The sequence below is a fragment of the Erinaceus europaeus genome, chromosome 2 (assembly GCF_950295315.1).
Source record: "Erinaceus europaeus chromosome 2, mEriEur2.1, whole genome shotgun sequence".
In the NCBI taxonomy this organism is placed as follows: Eukaryota; Metazoa; Chordata; class Mammalia; order Eulipotyphla; family Erinaceidae; genus Erinaceus; species Erinaceus europaeus.
In genome coordinates, this window is record NC_080163.1 from 75,299,459 (window position 1) to 75,323,478 (window position 24,020).

Below are 24,020 nucleotides of genomic sequence, written 5' to 3' on the forward strand. Positions count from 1 at the left end.
ACTGACTCAATGAGTAAAGTGTCTGGCTTCTATGTGTGACAGCCTGGATTTAGTCTTGAGGACATGAGAAAGTCAAGGGCAGAGAGAAAAGGAATCCCATGGAGGGTGTAGTACTTTGGTGTGTCTCCTTCTCTCCGTGTCTCTCTCTCCCTCTAAAAGTATACAACAGAAAAGTTGGGCTTCAGTGGCTTAGCAGTGAAATATATATGTAAGGCCCTGGTTTGGTTTCCTGACAGCACAAAATAGGGGAGAATTTAAAAAAATATTTAATGTCTTAGTAGAAGTCAACATTAAATGACTCAAATATTGAAGAGTAGCTCCACAAATATATACACCTGAATTATTGAAATAACTTGTTGGAGTTATAATAAAATTCTCAATGTTCTGCCCATTATATAATTAGATCAGTACAATTATAATAAGGCCAAGAGTGATTAGAAATATACCAAAAATACTTTACTAAATACATCAAAATTTCTGTTAGTTTTATTATCTTCAGAAATCTATTATTCAATTGTTATTTTCATCACACATCTTTCCCTGATATTTTTGTTTTGCTAAAAAGAAAAACAAATTATAGGAGACAAAATGAAGACTAAATTAAGTCATCAGTTTTAAACAGTTAGAAATCCATAAAATGAAAAAGTAAACATGTTAGCCTTAGCATAGCTACTACATAATGAAAATTAAGAGCTATTTGGTTAAAATAGCTTTTTAAATTTAAAGTTAATGCAAGTAGAAAAGCTGATTAAAGTATGCTCTGAAAACCCTGTCATCAATATTTTATTTAGTTTAGTACATGTTGGAATAAGTACATAACAATAGGTCCTTTCTTATCATAGGCTATCCTTATCATAGTTACCCATGTAACTACAATTTGTGGCCAACATTTTACAACAAAATAATAATAAATTAAATCTATAAACTGTCAGAAAAGAGCAAAGATATACGACAATAATACATTTTATATAAATTATAGAGGGCTGTTATGATGAAAACCCATTATGTTCCTCTCTAACTCAATTTTACAAAATAAAGCCAACATGTATTATTCTGTAAACTGCTAGGCGTGCATAAACACTGTGGCCTTTCCAAAAGACAGTGATCAAAGGCAAAATGTTATCTTTTCATATGCTGTCCTTAGTTCTTAACTGGAGTTGAGCTCCCTTTCATAGTCTTCTTTAGATGGTGGTAGTTTGGCAAGATTTTCATTAGGAAATCCAGCTGTAGTGTCTGGGGCTAAAAAAAAAAAAAAAAAAGACAATTAGGAACTAGCTAGCAAAAACCAGAGTTAGAAAAAAAAAAAAAGTACTATTACAGGTCTGCAGATGTCTTTCTCTCCCCCACTCTGTCTTCCCTTCTCCATTTCTCTCTGTCCTAGTTAACAACGACAGTATCAACAACAATGATAATAACTACAACAACAATAAAAACAGTAATGGCAACAAGAGGTAAAATAAATATAAAAGAAGGAGTACCATTAGATTGTGCAATTACAGTTAACTTTCACTGATTTATTCTTTATTATCTTTTCATTTTACATTTACAATGAGTACATACTGTTTTATAATAATAATAATAAAAAGATATCTATAATATTTATGAAACAGTTTTCAATTAGAATGTCATCTGTGCTCTGCTGCTCTGACATTAAACACCAGCTATGTACTCTTTATTTTTGCTCTTGGCAAGAATTAGGAATATTTCCCCAAAGGCCAGGAAAAAACTGCCCAAATAGACTTGTATATCTACAAGATGTGTTATTTTCAAGCTATAGTAAACTAGTAGATGAACCAGAGTATAGCATTAAGTATGAGTTTGATATGGCCACTCTTGCCCCCTCAAAGACTGAAATATTAGTAGTCAATATAGTTTGTAAAAATGGGGGGGGGGTATGCAGTGGCACACCAGGTTAAGCATGCATAGTATGAAGCACAAGGACCTATGCAAGGATCCTGGTTTGAATCCCCACCTACATGTGGTGGTGGTGGTGGGGGGGTCATTTCACAAACGGTGAAGCAGGTGTGCAGGTCTTTCTTCCTCTCTTACCTTCCCCATCCCTCTCAATTTCTGTGTCCTACCCCCAAAAATCTAAAAAATGGCCACAGGAGCAGTGGATATGTAGTGCAGGTACTGAGTCCCAGCGATAATCCTAGAAGCAAAATACATACATACATACATACATACACACATACATACATACAATTTTGGGGGGTGGGCACTGGTATATCCAATTAAGTGCATATATTACTAGGTGCAAGGACCTGGGTTTGAGTCCCCACCCCCCACCTGTAGAAGGGCTGTTTCATGAGCAGTGAAGCAGGCCTATAGTTGTCTATCTTTCTCTCCCTCTCTGTCTCCCTGTCCTCTCTCAATTTCTCTTTGTCCTATAATAAAATAAAATTAAAAATAAATAAAATTTGGAGGTACACCTTCTATGAAAATCCGTAAGACCACGCATGGCATATCCAATTCAGCACACATAATACCATGTATAAGGACCCATTTTCGAACCTCCAGTCCCCACCTGTGGGGGGGGGGGGCTTTACAAACACAATGAATCAGTGCTACAGGTGTCTCTCTCTCTCTCTCTCTCCTGTCAATTTCTCTCTGTCCTATTATAAAATAAAATAAAATAATGTATTTTAGGGCTTTTTTTCTCTCCTCATTCTTATGTGAAAGTTTTTCTCATATGTGATCAGTAAAATAAATATTAAAAATATCTCTGTTACCTGAAAACAAAAGTACACAATAGTCTGCAGTGAGTACCCCCCAACACTTCATTTGCACTATTCCAGCCTTTAGGTCCATGACTGTTCAACAGTTTGTTTGGCTTTGCATGTTAACTCTCTTTTCAGCCACCAGGTTCCAGATGCCAGCATAATGCCGACCAGGCTTCCCTGGACAGACGACCCCACCAATGTGTCCTGGAGCTCCACTTCCCCAGAGACCCACCCTACTAGGGAAAGAGAGGCAGGCTGGGAGTATGGACCGACCAGTCAACGTCCATGTTCAGCGGGGAAGCAATTACAGAAGCCAGACCATCCACCTTCTGCAACCCACAATGACCCTGGGTCCATGCTCCCAGAGGGATAGAGAATGGGAAAGCTATCAGGGGAGGGGATGGGATACGGAGATCTGGTTGTGGGAATTGTGTGGAGTTGTACCCCTCTTGTCCTATGGTTTTGTTAATGTCTCCTTTTTTAAATAAATTAATTTTAAAAATTCTCTGATGATTAATATATGTGAATGAATAGGGTGCCAAAGAACATCCATGCAGTTCTACTTGTTTTTATTTTTTAACCTCTTAAATGGTGCTGGGGATTGAATCCAGGACATGTACACTCTACCACTGAACCACCATCTCCCTAGCCCCTAGAAATAACTTTTAAAAAAATATTTATTTTATTTATAGAATTAGAGAGAGAGAGAGAAGCCAGAGGATCGCCTAGCACATGCAGTGCCAAGGACTGAATCAGGAGCCTCAGGCATGCAGATCTGGAGCTCTACTAGCTGAGCATTGTCTTGGCTGTTAAGAAATGAATCTATTTATTTATCTATGTTTAATTTAATGTTGGCTTCAAATCTGATAATATTTCAGGACATAGTTTCATATGTGTATATATATCTGTACATCCACCACCAAATTCTTATGTCCCTCCCGTTCTCCCCGTCAGTTCCGATAACTGGCAGTTTTCACAAAGTCTAAGAATTACAAATAATTCTTTTTTTGTAGTTATTTTTTTAAATTTTTAAAAAATATTTATTTATTTTTTCCCTTTTGTTGCTCTTTTTTTTCACTATTGTTGTAGTTATTGGTGTTGTTATTGATATCATCATTATTGGATAGGACAGAGAGAAATGGAGAGAGGAGGGGAAGACAGAGAGGGGGAGAGAAAGACAGACACCTGCAGACCTGCTTCACTGCCTGTGAAGAGACTCCCCTACAGGTGGGAGCCGGAGCTTGAACCGGAATCCTTATGCTAGTCCTTGCACTTTGTACCATGTGCGCTTAACCCTCTTTGCTACTGCCCGACTCCCAAAATAACTCTTTTTTAAAGAGTGGTTCAGTACCTGCGGTCTCTCGGTCTGCACCCGACGAAGACAGTCGGCACCATAGATCACGGTATTCTCAGGGATGACTTCAAATGTATTCAGGTTGCAACAAGCCCCAATGATGCAACCACTTGTCAATATTACATTTCTGCCTACATAGGCTGTAGTAGAAATACAGAAAGAATGGCAACTTAAGACATCAAAGTGTTAGAATACTGCTTTTTTCCTAAGATGATTTGGGTATAAAAACATAAAACAGTCAGGGTGCTGGAGGAGATGCAGTGGATATGGCACTGGACTGGCAAGCATGAAGTTCTAAGTTTGATCCCCAGCATTGAATGTGCCACAGTGATGTTGTTTATCTCTTTCTCATACTAATAAAGGCATAAAAATAATTTTTAAACATGCAAATTGATTTTAAGAGAGTAAAGAAAACATTTCAGTTCTTTGTTATTAATACTAATCAACTGAATTATAATCACTGACACTAGTATTTAGCAGAATGTCTTTCGTGTGTGTGTGTGTGGCGCGCGCACACTGCAGGGGACTTGCACTGCTCCTGAGATGACTTTTTCATTACTTATACTTCAGCTTAAGATGGGGGACGGGTGGTGACACACCTGATTAAGTGCACACACTATAGTGCAAAAGGACCCAGTCCCCACCTGCAGGGGGAAAGCTTCACAAGTGGTGAAGCAGAATGCAGGTGTCTCTCTCCCTCTCTTGTCTTCCCTTCCCTTCTCAGTTTCTGTCTCTATCCAATACATTTTTTTTTTTAAAGATAGGAAGAGAGGGAAAGATAACCACAGAAACAGGTGCTTCTCCTGGCACCATGGCACACCTCCCTACTGTTGGGGCTAAAATCTGGACTGCATGCCTGGCAAGGCACGAGCCCTATCATTGAACTGTCTCTCAACTGTAGAAAGCATTTTCAAATGTTTCATCTCAACAGTTTGGTTTAACTCACTCTGGATTTAAATGTATGTAGCTAAAAATTTAATCTGTTAATCGCAGCAATAGATTTCCTTAAAGGTAAAGATTTAGCCTTATAACTATTTTATTGTTTCAAATTGCATCCCCTCCAAGCACACTACTTTGTCATAGTTCGTACTTAGGATGTTTTTCAGGACATCGCCAAGAAAGATGTGATCACTTTCACAATAAAAACTCTAAGCAGAGCTTACCTTTTGATTCAATAACATTATTATCTCCCATTTTCATGGCTTGGGAATCTATAAACCATAGTTAAGTACACATTTTAAATATGTTCATTTCTCACATACTGAGTCCTTTAAAAAACTTAAATTATATTTATTTATTTATTGTATAGAGACAGCCAGAAATGGATAAGAATGGGGAGACAGACAGGAAGGAGACAGAGAAACACCTGCATCCCTGCTTCACCACTCGTGAAGCTTTCTCCCTGCGAGTGAGGACCGGGGGTACTAAAGACAGGTAGGAATGATTCATCTTAAATTACTGCAAAGGATACAACAGCCAACTTCAAACACATTATTGGTGCCAATGATCATAGGTTTGGGTTCTGGATCTTCAGTATCAGGAGTGATATTATCAGGGTAACTATAAAAAGAAGAGAGAAAATCATCAAAAAGTTAATAATGCAGTAAGCAATTCTTTTGTTTTAAAATTTGGATTCTCTCCTTTTTACTACATCAACCTTAAAATATGTAACCAGGTAAGTTATTCCTTAAGTCATCAAAATGATTCATTTTCTATATTCAGACTTGATTCTAGTTGGAAAAAGAGCTACTGAAATGAAAAGTCATTGATATAGGTAGAAGGATAGCTTTCCTTCTTAAGCTTTTACATGTAAAAACTCAGAGTTTCAAAATGTAAAAATCTAGGACAAGGTTAAAAGAAATGTTGGCTGGGGTGGCCTGGGAGTGGTGCACCAGGTTAAACGCACATATTATCAACTGCAAGGACCTGAGTTCCAGCCTCCACTCTCCACCTGTGGGGGCAGGGTATGAGGCTTCATGAGCAGTTAAGCAGGTCTGCAGGTGTCTTTCTCTCTCTCTTGCTTTCTCAATTCCTCTCTTTCCTGTACTGTCAAGTATACCAGAAAGGGAAAAAAAAAAAAAAAAAGGAACATTGGCTATGACTTTGGGCTTATTAAACTAGAATCAAAATTAAGTCTAACTTGAAAAATTTTCCATTCTTAATAATCTCGCAAAAGATAATTTTATGATGTTAGTTAGTTTGGTTAAAACATTGGAACATAAAATATCCATGGTTTAAGAGGCAGAAACTATTCTAAATGGTGTGTTATCTCTGGTAGCTAAGTTATTGCTATTAACTAACTTAAACAAAAGGTGCTAAATTATAATTTAAAAAGAATTTGCTTAATATAGTAAAAACTCCCAAATCTTAAATAAGCATTAAGACAAATTAAGTTCTTTATCATAGTTAAATATTTTCCCAAGGTCTTTCATATGAATTCCATACATTGTTGCTATAAATTAGATATAAGCCTGAATACCCTGTCAAAAATGTTATCTAGAAAGCATTACAAATACTTATAAAAATTCCATAGGTTTGATTGTCTAGTTTACCGTGAACATGTTCTAAAGTTTCACTGTTTTTTTTTTTTTAATCTTTAAAAGATTAGAAATTATCTCTAGTATTACAACATTTTCAAATACAATTTTGGGTGTTGTCCATATAAAACATGCCAAAATATATATGAGTTAAGTTGTGTCTGGGCATAACATCTCAGAACCAAGAAATCCAAGCAAATGACTCTCTTTAGTGGGGTCAGCACAGCACTTGGACATTGGAGGTATTTAGGAAATGTCTGCTTAAGGAAAAGATTAAAGAGGGCAGGGGTATATAGCATAATGGTTATGTAAACAGACTCTTATGCCTGAGGCTCAAGTTCAATCCCCTGAATTGCCATAAACCAGAGCTGACCAGTGCTCTAGTTAAAAAAAAAAAAAAAAAAAAAAAAAAGGAATAGATGAAAGAGTAGTACTTAAGTGGGAATTATCAGACCAAATGATTTATTAAGGATAACCATGAACAAACTATCTCATCATAGACATGCCTTTCTGCTCATCTGCTTTACAGTATCCTCTTTTACTAATTACTTGTGTCAGAAATGATCCTTAGTGTTTCTCTGGTTTTACAAGAGTGGGTTTCTAGATGCCATTTTTTTTTTTTTTTTAACCAGAGCACTGCTCAGCTCTGGTTTATGATGGTGTGGGGGACTGAACCTGGGACTCCAGCATGAGAGTCTGTTTGCATAACCATTATCCTCTCTACCCCCGCCCTCTAGATGTCATTTTAAAATGTTCCTACGACTGCCGTCTTGTAGTGTGGCATGTCCTATTGTAATGGCTTGTCATTCACTTCTTAAAAAGTGCAAAAGTAAGACTTCACAAAACATATATTGCATGTTACAGAGTGTGTTTTTGTCGTTTTCGATGGGTTAGGTTGTTTTCGCCGGGCTGGCTTCACGGGCAGGTAACAGACGACCAGGGACTCATAGTTGAGCTGTAGGCAGTATCTCTTTATTCATGCAGGACGCAGCACAATCTAAGCCGAGCTGAGCTAAACTAAAGGTAAAGTACTCTAAAACTCACAATGCTGTCTTTATATATACTTGACAAGTAGGGTGGAAACAGGGTGTGACATAGAGAGGGTGGAGAGAAAAGTGACTGGTGACAATCAGAGTGTGACAAGGAGGGGGGGTGGAGCAAAAACATATCATGAAACAGTGGGGATTGAACCAATGCCCTGGAGGGAGGTGCTTGTTAACAGCGGTTATATAAATAGAATGAAGTGGTTATGTAAAGAGAATAGTGTTAAGCAGGGGGGATTTAAACCAAATGAAACAGAAGGGGTCTCATGCATACCAACATGTTTTAATAGAGAAAAATGATATATTTATAAACTCTATACATAGATGAGAAATACTACATATGCTAGACATTGTAAATATATAATAAAATGTAATACACAATACAATAAAATGTTCCTACAGATCTGAAGTTTATTAAAACACTATCTGTGGCACTGAGGTCAGAGTACTTGTAAGAATCTTACTCACGCATTTATGATAAGTGCCTGCTCTTCTATTAGGTTACCTTCGCCAATTACTATTGGCCCGGCTTCCGCAATGATTCGTGCTTTAGGATGAATCACTGTCCTAGGTCCTGTTAAAAATATGATGAAAAGAAATGATTGGTAGAGGTTATGCTTCCAAGAGGGTGGTCAGAGATGACCAAGGCACGGGGCCCTGGGCTCTTGGGAGGAAGACTTACTACACTATGTGCCAGGCACCATACTAGGCTCTTTACAAATGTTATCTTCTTGGCTGCTATCTATGGTTAGTGGTTAGTGCCCAATGGAATTTCAAGCCAAGGTGAAGGAAGACGGCACCTGTAGGCTCTGGAGTCAAGACAGCCCGAGCTCACCCTCTAATTTGAAGCCATTCTTATCTTAGCCGTAAGTAGGGGTGGGAATACTAGCACTCTGGAAGGACTGTTGTAAAGATTAGACGAGATAATGTCTGTAGACACAGTATGCTGGCACATATTTGGCATTAAGAATCCAACCCCTCCCCTCCCTAAAGTAAGACTCTTTTGGTGGTATTTTCTTATGCTAGTTCGCCACAAAAATATTGTGTTATGCTAGCATATCACAAGGATTAGTCTTTTATTAAGCGACTAAGAGAAATTAGGGGCAGGATGAGAGTCAGAAAAGATAGAATTCTTAGCTTTTTACTTTGTCAGGATCCTTACTGCAAACTTACTCATGAAAGAAGGCTGAGCTTACGTCATCTTGTCTAGGATAACTGGTTAAAGGCTGAAAAATGTTAGAGGAAAGATATGCGACCATCGGAATCCTAAAACTCTGAAATAGGGAGGGAAATGAGGCAATGACTCCAATTTCTCGAATCAAAGGGAGCAAAGGGGGAATGTCATCACATCCATTTCGGTTAAGGGTGGAGGCACTGCCTAAACAGAGACACTGACAGACTCTGGAATGCTAACACTCCCTCCCTCCCAGGAGCTTCTATTTACCCACAAGTCTAGTGTTTGAGTGATAATGAAACAGCCCTTAGAAAACATTACCTTCCTTTTAGAGGTTCTCCCCAACACCCAACCCACCCAAGCCCTAGCACCAAAGCTATTTTTATTGATAAACAAGTTGAGAGGAAGTAACTGAGTTACTGGGAGGGGTGGGGCCGGGGTGGGTGGAGCAGAAGTATTTACACAAGTCAGGGAGGGAGTTAGAAAAATAGCATTGTCCATGAAATTCAGTTTGCAATTGCACAAATTGTTAATTGATCCAATAATCATTATCAGCAAATGACAGGCAGGACACAGTGTCATATGTTGTGGGGAAAAACAAAAAGAAATACATACTATTTTTTGCCCCCTTTGAGCTGGTTATCAGGAAAACTGGGGCTGCTTAGCACATTCATTCACAAATGTATTTAAAACAAATGGGAAGGCGAGGCGTCCTTGCTGCCCAGAGAATGGGAAGGAACCTCTATGCAGTTTTTTTTTTTTCCCTCATTTCCTAACAATAAAGAGTTGGAGTCTGAAAAAGAGGGTGGGGCATAAAACAGGATGCAAAGTCAAACAATGCACAGTCTGGTAAGAATAATCTAAGAATGGCTTTTTATTTGTCACTTTTGGTTCCAACGTCCTCAGCTGTTAAAGTAAAATTTCCCTGGGAGATTCTCTTTCAGGAGATTCGGGACAGATGTCTTGTTTCTTAAAGAAATACAGATAGGGATGGATCCTTGAGACTGTATAGTGGTTAGATAAAAATACTTTGACACCTGAGGCTCTGAGGATCTGAATCCAATCCCCAGGACTACCACAAACCTGAGCTGGGCAGTGCTCTGATAAATAAATAAAGGAGAAATGCAGTGAGATTTCTACTTTCTACCTGTTAGTATGATTACTAGTCTCAAAAAGAGGGCAAGTGAAAAATCTAGGAGAAAAGTGAACCCTTAGGAATATTGGTGGGGATGTAGTTGATGCAGTCACTATGGAAAAGTGTTGGTGTTACATGGTAGTCTAGTTCGACTTTTCTATTGTGGATGTTCAATTTTCCCAGCACCATTTGTTGAATTATTCAATGTTTTCCTCACTGAATAATTCTGGCCCGTTTGTCAGATATTAGGTGTCTGTGTAAGTGTGGGTTCATCTCTGGGCTCTCAATTCTGTTTCACTGATCCAAGTGTCCATTTTTATTCCAGCACCATGCTATTTTAATTACATTGTAATTTAAACTGAAGTTGGGGAGTGTGTTACCTCCATTATTCCCTCTTTTTCCTAAGAAGTACTTTGGCTATTCATGGTTTTTTATGGTTTCATAAAAGTATTTGGACAAGCTCTTCAATTTCCTTGAAATATGTCACTGGGATTATGCTAGGGTTTGCACTGAAACTGTAGATTAAGTAGAATGGTCATTTTAATAATGTTTATATTACAGAAAACAGTGTGGAGGTTCCTTAAGACACTAAAAACAGAACTGCCTATAATTCAGTAATCTCATTTCTGGGTCTGCCTGGTGAAAATGAAAACATTAAAAAAAATGCATGCACAATCATGTTCATTGCAGATTTACAATAGTTAAGCTGTGGAAGCAAACTCAGAATTTTTGATAGATGAATAGACAAAGAAAAGGTGATACTTAGACCCAGGACTATAAAATGGAATACTAAGCAGCCATAAAAAAAAATTAAATCTTGCCATTTGTGACATCACTTGGGGGGGCTGAGCAAAACAAGTGAGACAAAGAAAGACAATAACAGAATTTAATTGTACTTAAATGTGGAAAAATCTAAATCTCTTAAAAATGAAGCTTATACAAGAAATGAAACTCATGGATTCAGAGAACAGAGGAGGGGTTACAGAGGCAGGGGGAGGGGAGAAGAGACAGTGGAGGGATCAGCCTAAGGGGTGAAAGTTAAAAAGTACAAGCTGGGGGAGGGGGGGCAGAGCCAAGATGGCGACTTGGAGACAACACCTGGTGTGAACTCCAAAAGAAGCAGCTTACAACCTGGGATTCTTGGAGAGGCCACCAGGTTCCAGATGGTAACATGATGCCAACCAGACTTCCCTGGTCAGTCAACCCCACCAATGTGTCTGGAGCCTGCTTCCCCAGAACCCTGCCCCACTAGGGAAAGAGAGACAGGCTGGGAGTATCGATCAATCTGTCAACACCCATGTTCAGCAGGGAAGCAATTACAAAAGCCAGACCTTCCACCTTCTGCATCCCACAATGACTCTGGGTCCATACTCCCAGAGGGATAAAGAATAGGAAAGCTATTAGGGGAGGGGATGGGATACAGAGTTCTGGTAGTGGGAACTGTGTGGAGTTGTACCCCTCTTATCCTATGGTTTTTGTCAGTGTTTCCTTTTTATAAATAAAAATTAACAAAAAGTACAAGCTCCCAACTGTAAAATAAGTCACAGATGTAATGTACAGAATGAGGACTACAGTTTAAAATGTATATTTATAAAGGCAGTACACACTTATTACAAAAAATTCAAAGAAAGCAAAAAGTGAAAAATTTCCTTACTCTAATATCACTCCCTGGAGGGAATTATTTATAAAAGTTTGGGGTCTACTTAGACCTAGATACCCTCCTTACCTACTTCCTATTTCACTTCCCTCAGTCACTCTAAGTCTAACCATGTCATATTAACTAAGGACTACAGAAGCTGGATAAGGGCAAGAGACCAGCACAGTTTAATGATGGCCTTTTGGTCACTACCAGGCCACCCCATCATCTGGGGCTCTAGTCAGGGAATTCTGGGAGTCCCACATAGATATGATGGGCCTAGACCTCTAACAGATCTCTCCACCATCACTGGTCATCTCCAACAGAAAAACATCATAAACCCTCTTGTGGATCTCTACAGGACCTTGCCCTCAACGTAGAACAGTGGTAGAAACTTCCCCACTCTCCTAAGGGAGGCTGGGTCCACATACTCTGCCACTTGAGGAAGATGGGTCCTGAAATGAATACAGCCTAGAATGTTCCTAGCTGTGACCATGGAATGTGAGCTCAGGCTGACAGGGATGCAGAGGTTACACAGGCTCCTGTGCTAAGTATGAATAGACATGGGCTAGGTCAGATCAAAGGGGTTTACAATTAACGGTATTTATATACTTTTCCCATATTTAAGAGCTTCTCTCTACCCTGATCCAACTTTCTAGTCCTATCCTCAACTCTGACACCATCTTCCTAGATAATACTCTGAGCCCACCTGTATGTTAGCTGTTGGAACTCAGTCAAAAATTAGTAGTCATGGTCCCTTGGAATATACCTAACTCCTTCCAACATGAAGACCCCAAATCTCATCTGCTATATTCTACCTTTAGGTTCCAGATTACTAAACAATTTGTTCTGCTTTCTATCTTAATGCTTTTCAGCCACAAAATTACAGATGAAGCCAACCTGACTTCCCTGAGCCGACAATCTCACCAATGTGTCCTGGAACCCCACCTCCCCAGAGCCTTACCCCATTAGGGAAAAAGACAGAAAGAGGTTGGGGGGTATGGATTGACCTGTCAACACCCATGTCCAGTGGAGAAGCAATTACAGAAGCCAGACCTTCCACCTTCTGCTTTCCATCAAGATCTTTAGTTCATACTCACAGAGGGATAACTAACAGGGAAACTTCAATGGAGCGGAGGGGATATGGAACTCTGGTGGTGGGAACTGTATGGAATTATACACTTCTTATCCCACAAACTTATCAGTCATTATTAAATCACTAGTAAAAAAAAATCCTAAAAGAAAGTTTGGGGTATACTGTCCTGAATTTAAGTACTACTATATACAGTCTGTGTCTCATAAGAGAGTTAAAAAAGCTAATACAGGTCTGGGAAGGGAAGAAGGCTCAGTGGCAGAAAGCATGCCTTGCATATTGAGGCCCAGAGTTGGACTCTCAGCACCATACATGACAAAGTTGTACTCTATAGCTAAGTGCTCGCTTGCTCATAAAAATTTAAAATAATAAAAAATAAATTTAATCTGAAGGAGAAAAAATAGATTATGAGCAAATACTTAAAAGAGATAATACTTATTCTGTAATTTGTTTTTAAAAACCAATCAAGTTCATTTTTCCATATAAGTACTATATATTCTTTTTTTACATTATTTTTAATAGTGCTTTAGCAGAATCATAAGATTTCAGGGGATGGTCTTGGAGGCAGTGTAGAGGATAAAGCATTTAACTTTTAAACATGAGGTCGTGAGTTCGATCCCCAGCAACACATGTACTATAGTGATATCTTATGTCTTTTTTTTCTCTTTCTTCCCCCCCCCCCGGTCTCTCATAAGTAATAAAATAAATGATTTTAGGGGCATAATTTACATACCACATTGAGCACCAAAGTTCTGTGCTCTCCTGCACCAGATATTCTTACCAACGGCTGATTTTTCACTTTATATTAATATACCACAATTTAACCAGTCCCTTAACAATAAGCATATAGATGTTACCACTTTTAAGGAAGAAGTGCTAAATAATACTGAAATACTGATTTCCTTCAAAATGAGAAATTTATGGTAGATCTTTCAGTTGCATGAACCAACTTAGATCTACAGTTTGCATAAGACTTTTTACCATTATACTTTAAGATGGCCTATGATAGAGAAATACAATATTATAATTTAGTTTTTTTGTCATTAAAGCCCCAGCTGACACCACACCCATTATCAGGAAAGCCTAGACTCCGGCCTCTACCATTTATTGAGTACTTATGTGCTCAGTCTCTCACAAGTCCCAGTTTTCTCATATATAAAAATGAGTCCTCTAACAACCTCACTCACTGGGTTGAAGTATGAAGTATAAATGACATAATGTTTGAAAAGGAAATCATGGTGTCTAGTCCATAGTTCTTAAACATAGCAAGTTCATCACTAGCTGAAAAGAGCTAACAAAGTCACTACCACAATAAGCAAAATGATTCCTGGTCTGAGAAACAGAAGTAAATCATCTACTTTACTTGCTCTGTAAGTATCAGGGAAGTCCTTCATTTCAACAGGAAAGACTGGGGTTCCACACCTTGGTATAAGTCAGTGCAAAAGATTACTGTCTAAAAAAGCACCCCAGAAATGGAGGTTGTATATCCAGAGAACAGACTGGTTATCATCAGAGGAGAGAGGGTGGCGAGCATTAAGTGAGCCTACATTAAACATCTCGGACAGGAGGAATGACTACAGAGGCTGAGATAGAAAGCAGGTCCTGTGTCACTATTAGATAAGCGCCAGAGGCACTAGATAGTCTGCGGGCTTTTAAGTTGCAGCTTTTGACGATAAGCAGAGTTACAAGAAGCTACCTGAGACTGGACTAAAATAAGACAAAAGTACTACTGGAATCTGTTTATTTAAAAGCTCCTTTACTGTGTAATTTTGGGAACAACTGATACTGTCATTTGCCTTAAGATTGATAAACACAAAGAAAACGATAAACACAAATTTTAAAGATTTAAACTAATCCAAAATTCCATGTCTCCTACAGAACATGCAAAAAAAAATGTATGCGCATTTTGAACCAGGTATTATTATTACTAATCTTGTCATTATTAAATTAGTAAAATAAAACTGTAAATTTGCAGTATGAGACTTTGCCCTGGGAAGCAAAGCATGGCCAGCAGACCTGCGGCACTGTCGCCACCTGGTGGCAAAACTGCCAAACTACAGTTCCTGGAGTTTCAGGAAATAATGTGAAACTATTAACTTTGAGATGTAAGGTAACATCAAATATCATGAGACAATAAACTAAATAGACCCCCTCAACCTCTTTTAGGAATTTTTCAGGCAGATATCAGAGAGGTATACATATATTTTTTCCCTGGATATGTGATTATTAAGATTTTGATTTTCTGATCTTCTTAAAAATTATTTATTGAGGAAATAATGATTTACAGGATTGTTGTCACGAGCATACTGTTCTACACCTCCCCAAGACAGTTGTCAGAACTACTCACCTTCCATCCAACCTTTATTCCTCCTATACCATAGGGTACTAGGCTCCCCTGAGAGCCCCCTTAATCCCTAACCTCCAAATCTCCAGATCTGCTATGAAAGAAAATGAAAGTTTCATCCTGTACTATCCCTTGCTTTGTAGGTTCCATCTATGAGTAACGCCATCTAGTAGTCAGGCTTCTCTTCTGGATTACTGCACTTAGCATGAGTCTCTTCTGTTCCATCACATTGTAATAAAAAGATTTTAAAAAATATTTATTCCCTTTTGTTGCCCTTTTTTATTGTTGTAGTTTAATTAGTGTTGTTATTGCTGCTGCTGTTGTTGAGAGAAATGGAGAGAGATGGGGAAGGCAGAGAGGGGGAGAGAAAGATAGACACCTGCAGACCTGCTTCACCGCCTGTGAAGCGACGCCCCTGCAGGTGGGGAGCCGGGGGTTGGAACTGGGATTCTTATGCCGGTCCTTGCGCTTTGCGCCACCAGCGCTTAACCTGGTGCGCTACTGCCCGACTCCTATAATAAAAATATTTTGTCTCTTTTTTAACACTTAACACTTCTTAGATTGATTTATTTCATTCAAAATGCATAGTTTCACATGAGTGAGACAGGGCGAAGCCAGAGTATCACTCAAGCATATGTGAGGCCTGAGAGCTTCAGTCTCGCACTATACCAACTTAGCCATCTCCACCGCCACCCCTGGGTCACATTTCCCTGACCATTTAAGTCTTCATTCTCTCGAATAAATACTCACCTATTATTGCATGGCCATATAGTAGTTGCATGTCTAGTATTTTTTTTTTTAATATTTATTACCTTTTGTTGCCCTTGGTTTTTTTTTTTTGTTATTATTGTTATTGATGTCATCGTTGTTGGAGAGAACAGAGAGAAATGGAGAAAGGAGGGGAAGACAGAGAGGGGGAGAGAAAGATAGACACCTGCAGGCCTGCTTCACCGCTTGTGAAGCGACGCCTCTGTAGGTGGGGAGCCGAGGGCTCGAACCGGGATCCTTACTCTGGTCCTTGCGCTTTGCGCCACCTGCACTTAACCCGCTGCATGACGGCCCAACTCCCGCATGTTTAGAAATTTAAGAAACTGTCCATGCTGGGTATATCACTTTATATTTTCTCCAGCAGTATCTAAAGGATCCAGTTCCTTCTCATCCATGCGAACATCTACTGTCCTCACAAATTTTTATTTTAACAATTACTCCATCGTGTCATGGTGTTATTCCATGTGCTATTTGTTTTGCTTTATTTTAATTTTTTTTTATCAGAGCACTGCTCAGCTCTGAATTATGGTAGTGGGGGAGGTTGAACCTGGGACCTCGGAGCCTCAGGAATGAGTCTTCATATGTCACTTGTTAAGAATATAATGGCTCGGGAGTAGGGCAGTAGCGCAGCAGGTTAAGCGCACGTGGCGCAAAGCTCAAGGACAGGTGTAAGGATCCGGGTTTGAGCCCTCGGCTCCCCATCTGCAGGGGAGTCGCTTCACAGGCGGTGAAGTAGGTCTGCAGGTATCTTTCTCTCGCCCTCTCTGTCTTCCCCTCCTCTCTCCATTTCTCTCTGTCCTATCCAACAATAACGACATCAACAACAATAATAACTAAAGCAACAATAAAAACAAGGGCAACAAAAAGGAAATAAATAAATATTAAAAAAAGAATACGATGACTCAAGTGAGTGATGCTCACAAAGTAGCTTTGTAAGTACAGTTTTGTTCTAGAGTTTCACACCATGAAGCTCAACAACTCAAGTCCTCTTGTAGAACCACAGCACACTGAGACATGGGCATAGTTTTCTCCATGTTTTTCTCTTTTACCTAGGATGGGTCTGAATTCAAACCAAGTTTAGGGGTCCAAGGTTAAAATTCTTGAAAAATAAAAATCTGTCACCATGGAAAGATTTTTTTTTTTAAACCTGTTGTGAACCTTCTTGGAGCTCTTTCTGGCAGGGTAATTTGTATATTTTCTTACCAAATGTGCTGAAATCCTATTTGGCTTATCTCCTTGTTTGGATAAATATGTCGAGTTAGAACCACTTTACTGGCTGATGAATTATTTTTCTAAATGGTTGGCTGGCATTGACGCAATATAGCCAGAAAGACATTCCTTGCATCAAATTTCCATTCCGCTCATTTAACAGAGGGCATTTTTCTTGTCCATTTTTGCCACAGAAAGCAATCTTTGTATATATTTTCATGTGTCAATAAATAGTTCAAACAGCCACAAGCTCTTTTGAAAATTAAAATAATTTCATTGACCTGCAAGTGGGATTAACTGTAAGAACTGTGTTATATTTGATGACTTTCTCCAAGTTAAAACTACTGTTCTGCCTTATTGAAAAAGATTTCTATAATAAAAGGAGGCTTTGGGTCTATATTAAAAATTCTCAATGGAGAGAAAGACAGGCTAAGTAGGACAAAGTGCTTTTATCACAACACTTTCCTACTGCACCATCTTCCTCCTACACAGTATGAGGCCCTAATCAAGCCCTGTCCTAACACCAGGACTATGTTTGGAGCCTCCTCCTCTCTAAAACGTTCTTCAGCTTTCGGGATGAAGTTTATAGGAAATAATGCAGAGCTCCATGAATCAAGACACTATAATTAAAAACAGGCCTGAAACCATGAGACTTATTTACCCAAACTTATAATTAACAAAAGAGCTGTTATTTTTCCCAAGGTCTGTTCCTAAGCAGTCTTTAATGAAGGAGGGTCAGGAGTCAGCGAAGCCTCCATGTCAAGGTTTTTGATCAAGGACTACACTCCCAAGTTTCAGAATACTTCTTTGATAAACCAAGTATCTGATTTTTTTTCCTTTTCTCTCCCTTTCTTTCATCCTTTCTATCTTTCCTTCTTTTTCTTGGCACTGAATCCAGTGATAATACTATTGAAAACATCCCCTGGTTCCCCACCTGCAAGTACCAGATACACAAAGAATTATATAGAGCTTTCAGAAAGGCTACTTAGATGCTGACTCAACTTGAAGAACATCTTTTTTATTTTGCCTTGGGGTTATTGATGTGGCTCAGTGCCTGCACTAAGAATCCACTGCTCCTGGAGGCCACTTTCCCCATTTTGTTGTCTTTGTTGTTGCCCTTCTTATTGTTGTCACTGTTGTTAGATAGGACAGAGAGAAATTGAGAGAGGAGAGGAAGACAGGGAGAGAGAAAAACAGACACTTGCAGACCTGCTTCACCGCCGGTGAAGCGACTCTCCTGCAGGTGGGGAACCAGGGGCTCGAACCAGAATCCTTACACTGGTCCTTGCGCTTCGTGCCATGTGCATTTAACCGGGTGTACTACCAAAGCACATCTTTTTTGTCTCCATTCTTCTCTGTTTGAGTTCCTGCGTCACCTGCAGCGAGGAGGCCTCATGAGCAGTGAAGCAGATCTGCAGGAGTCTATTTTTCTCTTTCCCTATCTTCTCCTTCCATCTCAATTTCTCTTTCTCTTACTGAATGAAAAAAAATGAAAGAAAGAAAAAAAATGGCCACTAGATATAGTGGATTCTTAGTGTCAAGACTGAACCCCAGCAGTAACCCTGAAGGCCAAAAAAAGACAGAAAGGCAGAAAGACAGAAAGAAAGAAAGGAAGAAAGAAATCTTTGTATGTTTAAGCACTAAAAGATACACATAGGGAGTCGGCTGGTAGCGCAGTGGGTTACATGCAGGTGGCGCAAAGCCCAAGCACAGGGAGTAAGGATCCTGGTTCCAGGCCCCGCCTCCCCACCTGCAGGGAAGTCCCTTCACAAGAAGTGAAGCAGGTCTGCAGGTGTCTATCTTTCTCTCACCCTCTCTGTCTTCCCCTCCTCTCTCCATTTCTCTCTGTCCTATCTAACAACAATGACATCAATAACAATAACTACAACAATAAAACAAGGGCAACAAAAGGAAATAAATAAAAAGATTAAAAAAAAGATACACACAATTACACAGATGGAGAAAATAAAAAAATTAAAAAGTAGTGAGCTTAGCACCAATGCTTCCTGGAACCTCACTTCTCCAGAGCCTATCCCACTAGGGAAAGATAAAAATAGGCTGGGGGTATGGATTGACCTGCTAATAACCATGTCCATTGGAGAAGCAATTACAAAACCCATAACTCTCACTTTCTGCACCCCATAAAGAATTTTGGTCCATACTTCCACAGGGGTAACTAGTAGGGGAAGATGACCCCTACTAGTTCTGTACCACCATTCCACCAGGAACTGAAGTGTTGGTCACCAGGAATCTTGTTTTTATACCATCAATGAAAGGGAAGTGAATCTGGAAAAGATTCACTTCAGAGGAAGCCAGGCGCAACCAATAGCACAGCTATATACAAGATACTGGGTACTGTACAGCAAACCCTAACAAAAGGACTTTTCAGAGTTAACCCAATTACCAAACAATGTGATGATAACATTAACTATCGATTGTCTTTTTGAACCTTAAGACAGCAGGAACCTCACATCTCCACTATAGAGCCTCTACTTCCCCCAGTCCTGGAACCCTTGGATAGGCCCCACTTTCCCATATGCCTCTCCCAATACATATCAAATAATATTGCATCTGCTGATCACAACCTAACCAACACAACGATTGCCACCTCAACATGCTTCACTTCAGACTATGTCCAGAGACTTCACGTGTGGAATGACAACCCTTCAGCTTCATTACTCGGGTGAGACCTTTCCTTTCATAATACACCTCATCACAAACCCCTGCAAGCGTCAACCCGGCTTTGACCTAGCACGTTATGATTGGGCCCTCCTCAATCGCTATCGAACAGGCCATGGCCAGTGTGCCGCTATGTTCCATTGCTGGGGAGCCAGAGACGACCCGAACTGCCCCTGCGGCTACAGACAGACTATGACCCACATAGTCAAAGACTGCCACCTCTCCAGATTCAAAGGAGGTCTCGAAACTTTACATCAGGCTCAACCTGACGCAGTTGACTGGCTATGGAAGAAGGGCAAACTATAGAAGAATAGTACTCTAATTCCATCTCAGGTGGTTCACTTCTAACAAAGTCCCAAAAACTAGATATACACCAGTTTCTGTGAGAGAGAGCATATCTTCACACTTATCCGTAAACTACTGCAAAATATATACCTGAAAGCAGAAGTACACTAGAGTTTGCAGTGAGTACCCCCCAACACTTCCTCTCCACTATTCCAAGCTTTGGGTCCATGACTGCTCAACAATTTGTTTGGCTTCGTATGTTAAATCTCTTTTCAGTCACCAGGTTCCAGATGTCATCAGGATGCCAGCCAGGCTTCCCTAGACTGAAGACCCCACCAATGTGTCCTGGAGCTCCGCTTCCCCAGAGACCCACCCTACTAGGGAAATAGAGAGGCAGACTGGGAGTATGGACCAACCAGTCAACGCCCATGTTCAGCGAGGAAGCAATTACAGAAGCCAGACCTTCTTCCTTCTGCAACCCACAATGACCCTGGGTCCAAACTCCCAGAGGGATAGAGAATGGGAAAGCTATCAGGGGAGGGGGTGGGATATGGAGATTGGGTGGTGGGAATTGTGTGGAATTGTAACCCTCCTACCCTATGGTTTTGTTAATTAATCCTTTCTTAAATTAAAAAAAAAAAAAGAGGAAACCAGGCATGATTTTGCTTATTTGAGAGAGAAGAGGAAAAAAAAAAAAAAAAGGAAAGACACACTTGGAAGCAGTAATAGGTTAGGGTGAATTAGAAAGGGAGTGAAGGCAGGATTGTTCGGGAATAAGTGGGGGAATATATATACACACACACACACACACACACACACACACAGACACACACAGATATAAATAAATAAGTTATAGAAACAACCCATTTTGATGACCCTGGGAGAACTACTGCTGTTTCCAATGGAGGAAATAGGACACAGAACTGTGGTGGTGGGAACTGTATAGAATTAAACTATTATCTTAAAATTTTATAAATCAATATTAAATCACTAATAAAACAAATCTGAAAAAAATTAGTGAGGCATCTCAGATGGAAGTTGAAGAAATCATTTTAGGTGAGGTAAGTCAGAAACAAAAAGATGAATATGGGATGATCTCATTCATAGAAGTTGAAAAACAAGAACAGAACTGAAAACACAAACCAGAACTTGAACTGGAGTTGGTGTATTGCACCAAAGTAAAAGACTTTGGGGTTGGGTGGAGGGTTTAGGTCCTGGAACATGATGGCAGGGGACCTAGTGGGGGTTGTATCATTATGTGGAAAAGGAAATGTTATGCATGTAAAAACTATTGTAAACCATTCATTCCCCAGTAAAGAAATTTAAAGAAAAAGAACAATAAGCAGAACAATGGTACACTTGGTAGAGCACAGATGTTATTATGTGTGAAATAAGCAAAGAGATGAAAGACAACTAATGGAAGATTTCACTTATGTGGAGAATCTAAAGAACTGGTACCAAAAAAACAATTAGTGAGGTTATGTCCAAGGTAGGTAGGTAAAGAGGCACAAAAATATTAACCCAACTATGTGAGACTCCACGGCTGACTAGCGAGTGTTCAGCAGAATGTAAGCTCTGCACAGGAGGTATACGTCTCTTATACTAGCACAGTACTTGACATACAGCAGGTCCACAACGATGCCTCTTGAGCAAATGGTTGACTTTGCTATATTGTTTTACTTATCAGATGGAACTTTAACTAAAGACCCATCTCACTACATTCTTTTGGAATTATTCAACACTTACGGGAGAAAATTGTTTTGTAAATAAAATTAGGACTTGAGGAATGAACACCTTTAAATTGTTTTAGTAAAGCACTAAAATAATTTTAAATCAGGGGGTCGGGCAGTAGTGCAGTAGGGTAGTGCAGTGTGTTAAGTATACATGGCATGAAGTGCAAGGACCCGGGCTTAAGGATCCCAGTTCAAGCCCCCAGCTCCTCACATGCAGGGGGGTAGCTTCACAAGTGGTGAAGCAGGTCTGCAGTTGTCTTTCTCTCCCCCTCTCTGTCTTCCCGTCCTCTCTCAAGATTTCTCTCTGTCCTATCCAACAACAATAAGAACAACAACAACAACAAACAATAAGGACAAAAAAGGGAACAAATAGCCTCCAGGAGCAGTGGATTCGTAGTGCAAGTACTGAGGCCCAGCAATAACTCTGGAGGCAAATAATAATAATAATAAATAATAATAATAGAAAAAAATAAATTAAATCACATCAGTTCCTGACAAACAATACCATTAAACAATTTCTTACCTATTGTCACGTCTCCTCGGATTTCACTTTCCACACACACAACTGCTCCAGGAGCAATTTTCACACTGTAGGAAGGAAAAGGTAACATATGCTGTGGGTAAAATCTGAAATAGTGTTAAAGAAACCATCCTGATTCTGCAGTAAGAAAAAAAGTTAACATTTTTATTCTGTAAATAAGGGTGGTTGTATTTATTCATAACCAATCAGTATACATATTCTGTCTTTTTCTTTCCCCTTGACTTACTGCTTTATGTAACAGCATTGTGTAGAAAAATAAACACGCTTTAATTAAAAGATATTTTGGGGATCAACAGATAACTCACCAGGTAGGGTCTGTAGCTTGCCATGTGTGTAACTCAGGTTTGAGTCCAGGCACAACATGGGTGTCACAGCACCAGAAGTTCAGGTGCTAGTGTCTGTCTCATTCTAACTGAGAGGGGGGGGGAGATTTTATTGCTTTAAATAGTTTAGGACTGATGAAATAGCTCACTTGGATTATGTACTGTTTTGTCATGTGCAACAACAAGGTTCAAGCCCTGTCGTCACCACATTGAAGGAAGTTTTGAAACTGTCGTCTTTTTCATTCTCAGTCTTAATTATTTTGCTGGTATGAAGACCTTTATAAAAATGAAGTTTCTGTAGAGCATAATAAAGTGAAGCTTTCATAAAATGAAGTATGCCAAGAATCCTGAACTTATTATAGCTTTTCCTCACAGAAAAATTCTGCTGACTCCTATCTACCTAGCCAAATTCTCTCCACTCCCAAAACCCCACTATAAGGGAATGGTGACTAACACACAACACATGTAAGTGTGAAATTACTCCCCGAAACCATATAATTTTGTAAAACACTGTTAAATCATTAGTAAAATATAAAAAAAAAATTTTCACAAAACAACAGTGAAAGAATGAAGTATTACTGAAAAAGAACAGAGCACGACAGAGGAAGTAATAAGATGAAAAGTCTTCCAAAGAATTCTGGGAGAATGTAAGCTGACGAGAAAAGGTTGTCATGAGGCTCTTGGTACTAGCAAAAGCAATGTGAGGGAACAGGGGTAAAAATCGCACAGTAGGAAATCTGTCCCTATTTCCCATCTCGGTGAACACATCCAGGCGTTGACTGGCCCCTCCTGTGGCACTATGCTCAAGATATCAAGCCCAGTGGGAAGTGAAGATGATTGGCTGGACAACAGGCACCCTTCTCCTCATGCCTCCCTGGTTCTCATTTGGAATACCAGGCAGTGAAGAGAATAGATGATTGACTTCCAAAGAGAATAACTAGAGTATAAATTCCTCATTGAAAAGGTTGGCTTCCTGGTATTTCCCTACCCTGAAACATGTAAAGAAGCCTAACCTATCTACCGAGCTCTACTACTTAATTCTCATTCTTAAGGGGCACAGAGGGGAAAAAAATCATTGATTTGGGGGGAGGGAGATCCAATTAAAAAGGAGTGGGGAGACTGGAAAAAGTCATTTGAGGAAACAGACAATTCTGAAAATAGAAGGAAACTTACTGCAAAGATCTCATAATTAGTTCAAAGTAAGTGACACTAATTAAAACAGAAGCCTATGAGAGGCAGAGCATGAGAAAGAGATCCTAGAAATTCAAAACATGATCAAAATTAAAGTTCAGTAAAAAGACTGAGGTTTAAAACAAAACAAAACAAAGTAACAGTAAACAAGAAAATCCAACAATGAGAAAGAAGGGGGAGTTGGGTGGTAGTGCAGCGGGTTAAGCGCAGGTGGTGCAAAACGCAAGGATGAGTGTAAGGATCTCGGTTGGA

General features: G+C 39.5%; 1 protein-coding gene across 1 annotated transcript in view; it reads right to left on the reverse strand.

Annotated features, from left to right (window-relative positions):
* Nucleotides 1-767: 767 nt before the first annotated feature.
* Nucleotides 768-24,020, reverse strand: part of DCTN6 (dynactin subunit 6) — a 29,347-nt gene continuing 6,094 nt past the window's right edge. Inside the window, exons 2-7 of the mRNA XM_007532133.3 lie at nucleotides 22,237-22,301; nucleotides 8,126-8,231; nucleotides 5,549-5,637; nucleotides 5,241-5,288; nucleotides 4,075-4,217; nucleotides 768-1,239 (exon numbers count right to left, since the gene is read on the reverse strand). Coding sequence (XP_007532195.1) covers nucleotides 1,141-1,239; nucleotides 4,075-4,217; nucleotides 5,241-5,288; nucleotides 5,549-5,637; nucleotides 8,126-8,231; nucleotides 22,237-22,301 — 550 coding nt within the window. The 3' untranslated portion in view covers nucleotides 768-1,140. The remainder of the gene's footprint in view (nucleotides 1,240-4,074; nucleotides 4,218-5,240; nucleotides 5,289-5,548; nucleotides 5,638-8,125; nucleotides 8,232-22,236; nucleotides 22,302-24,020) is intronic.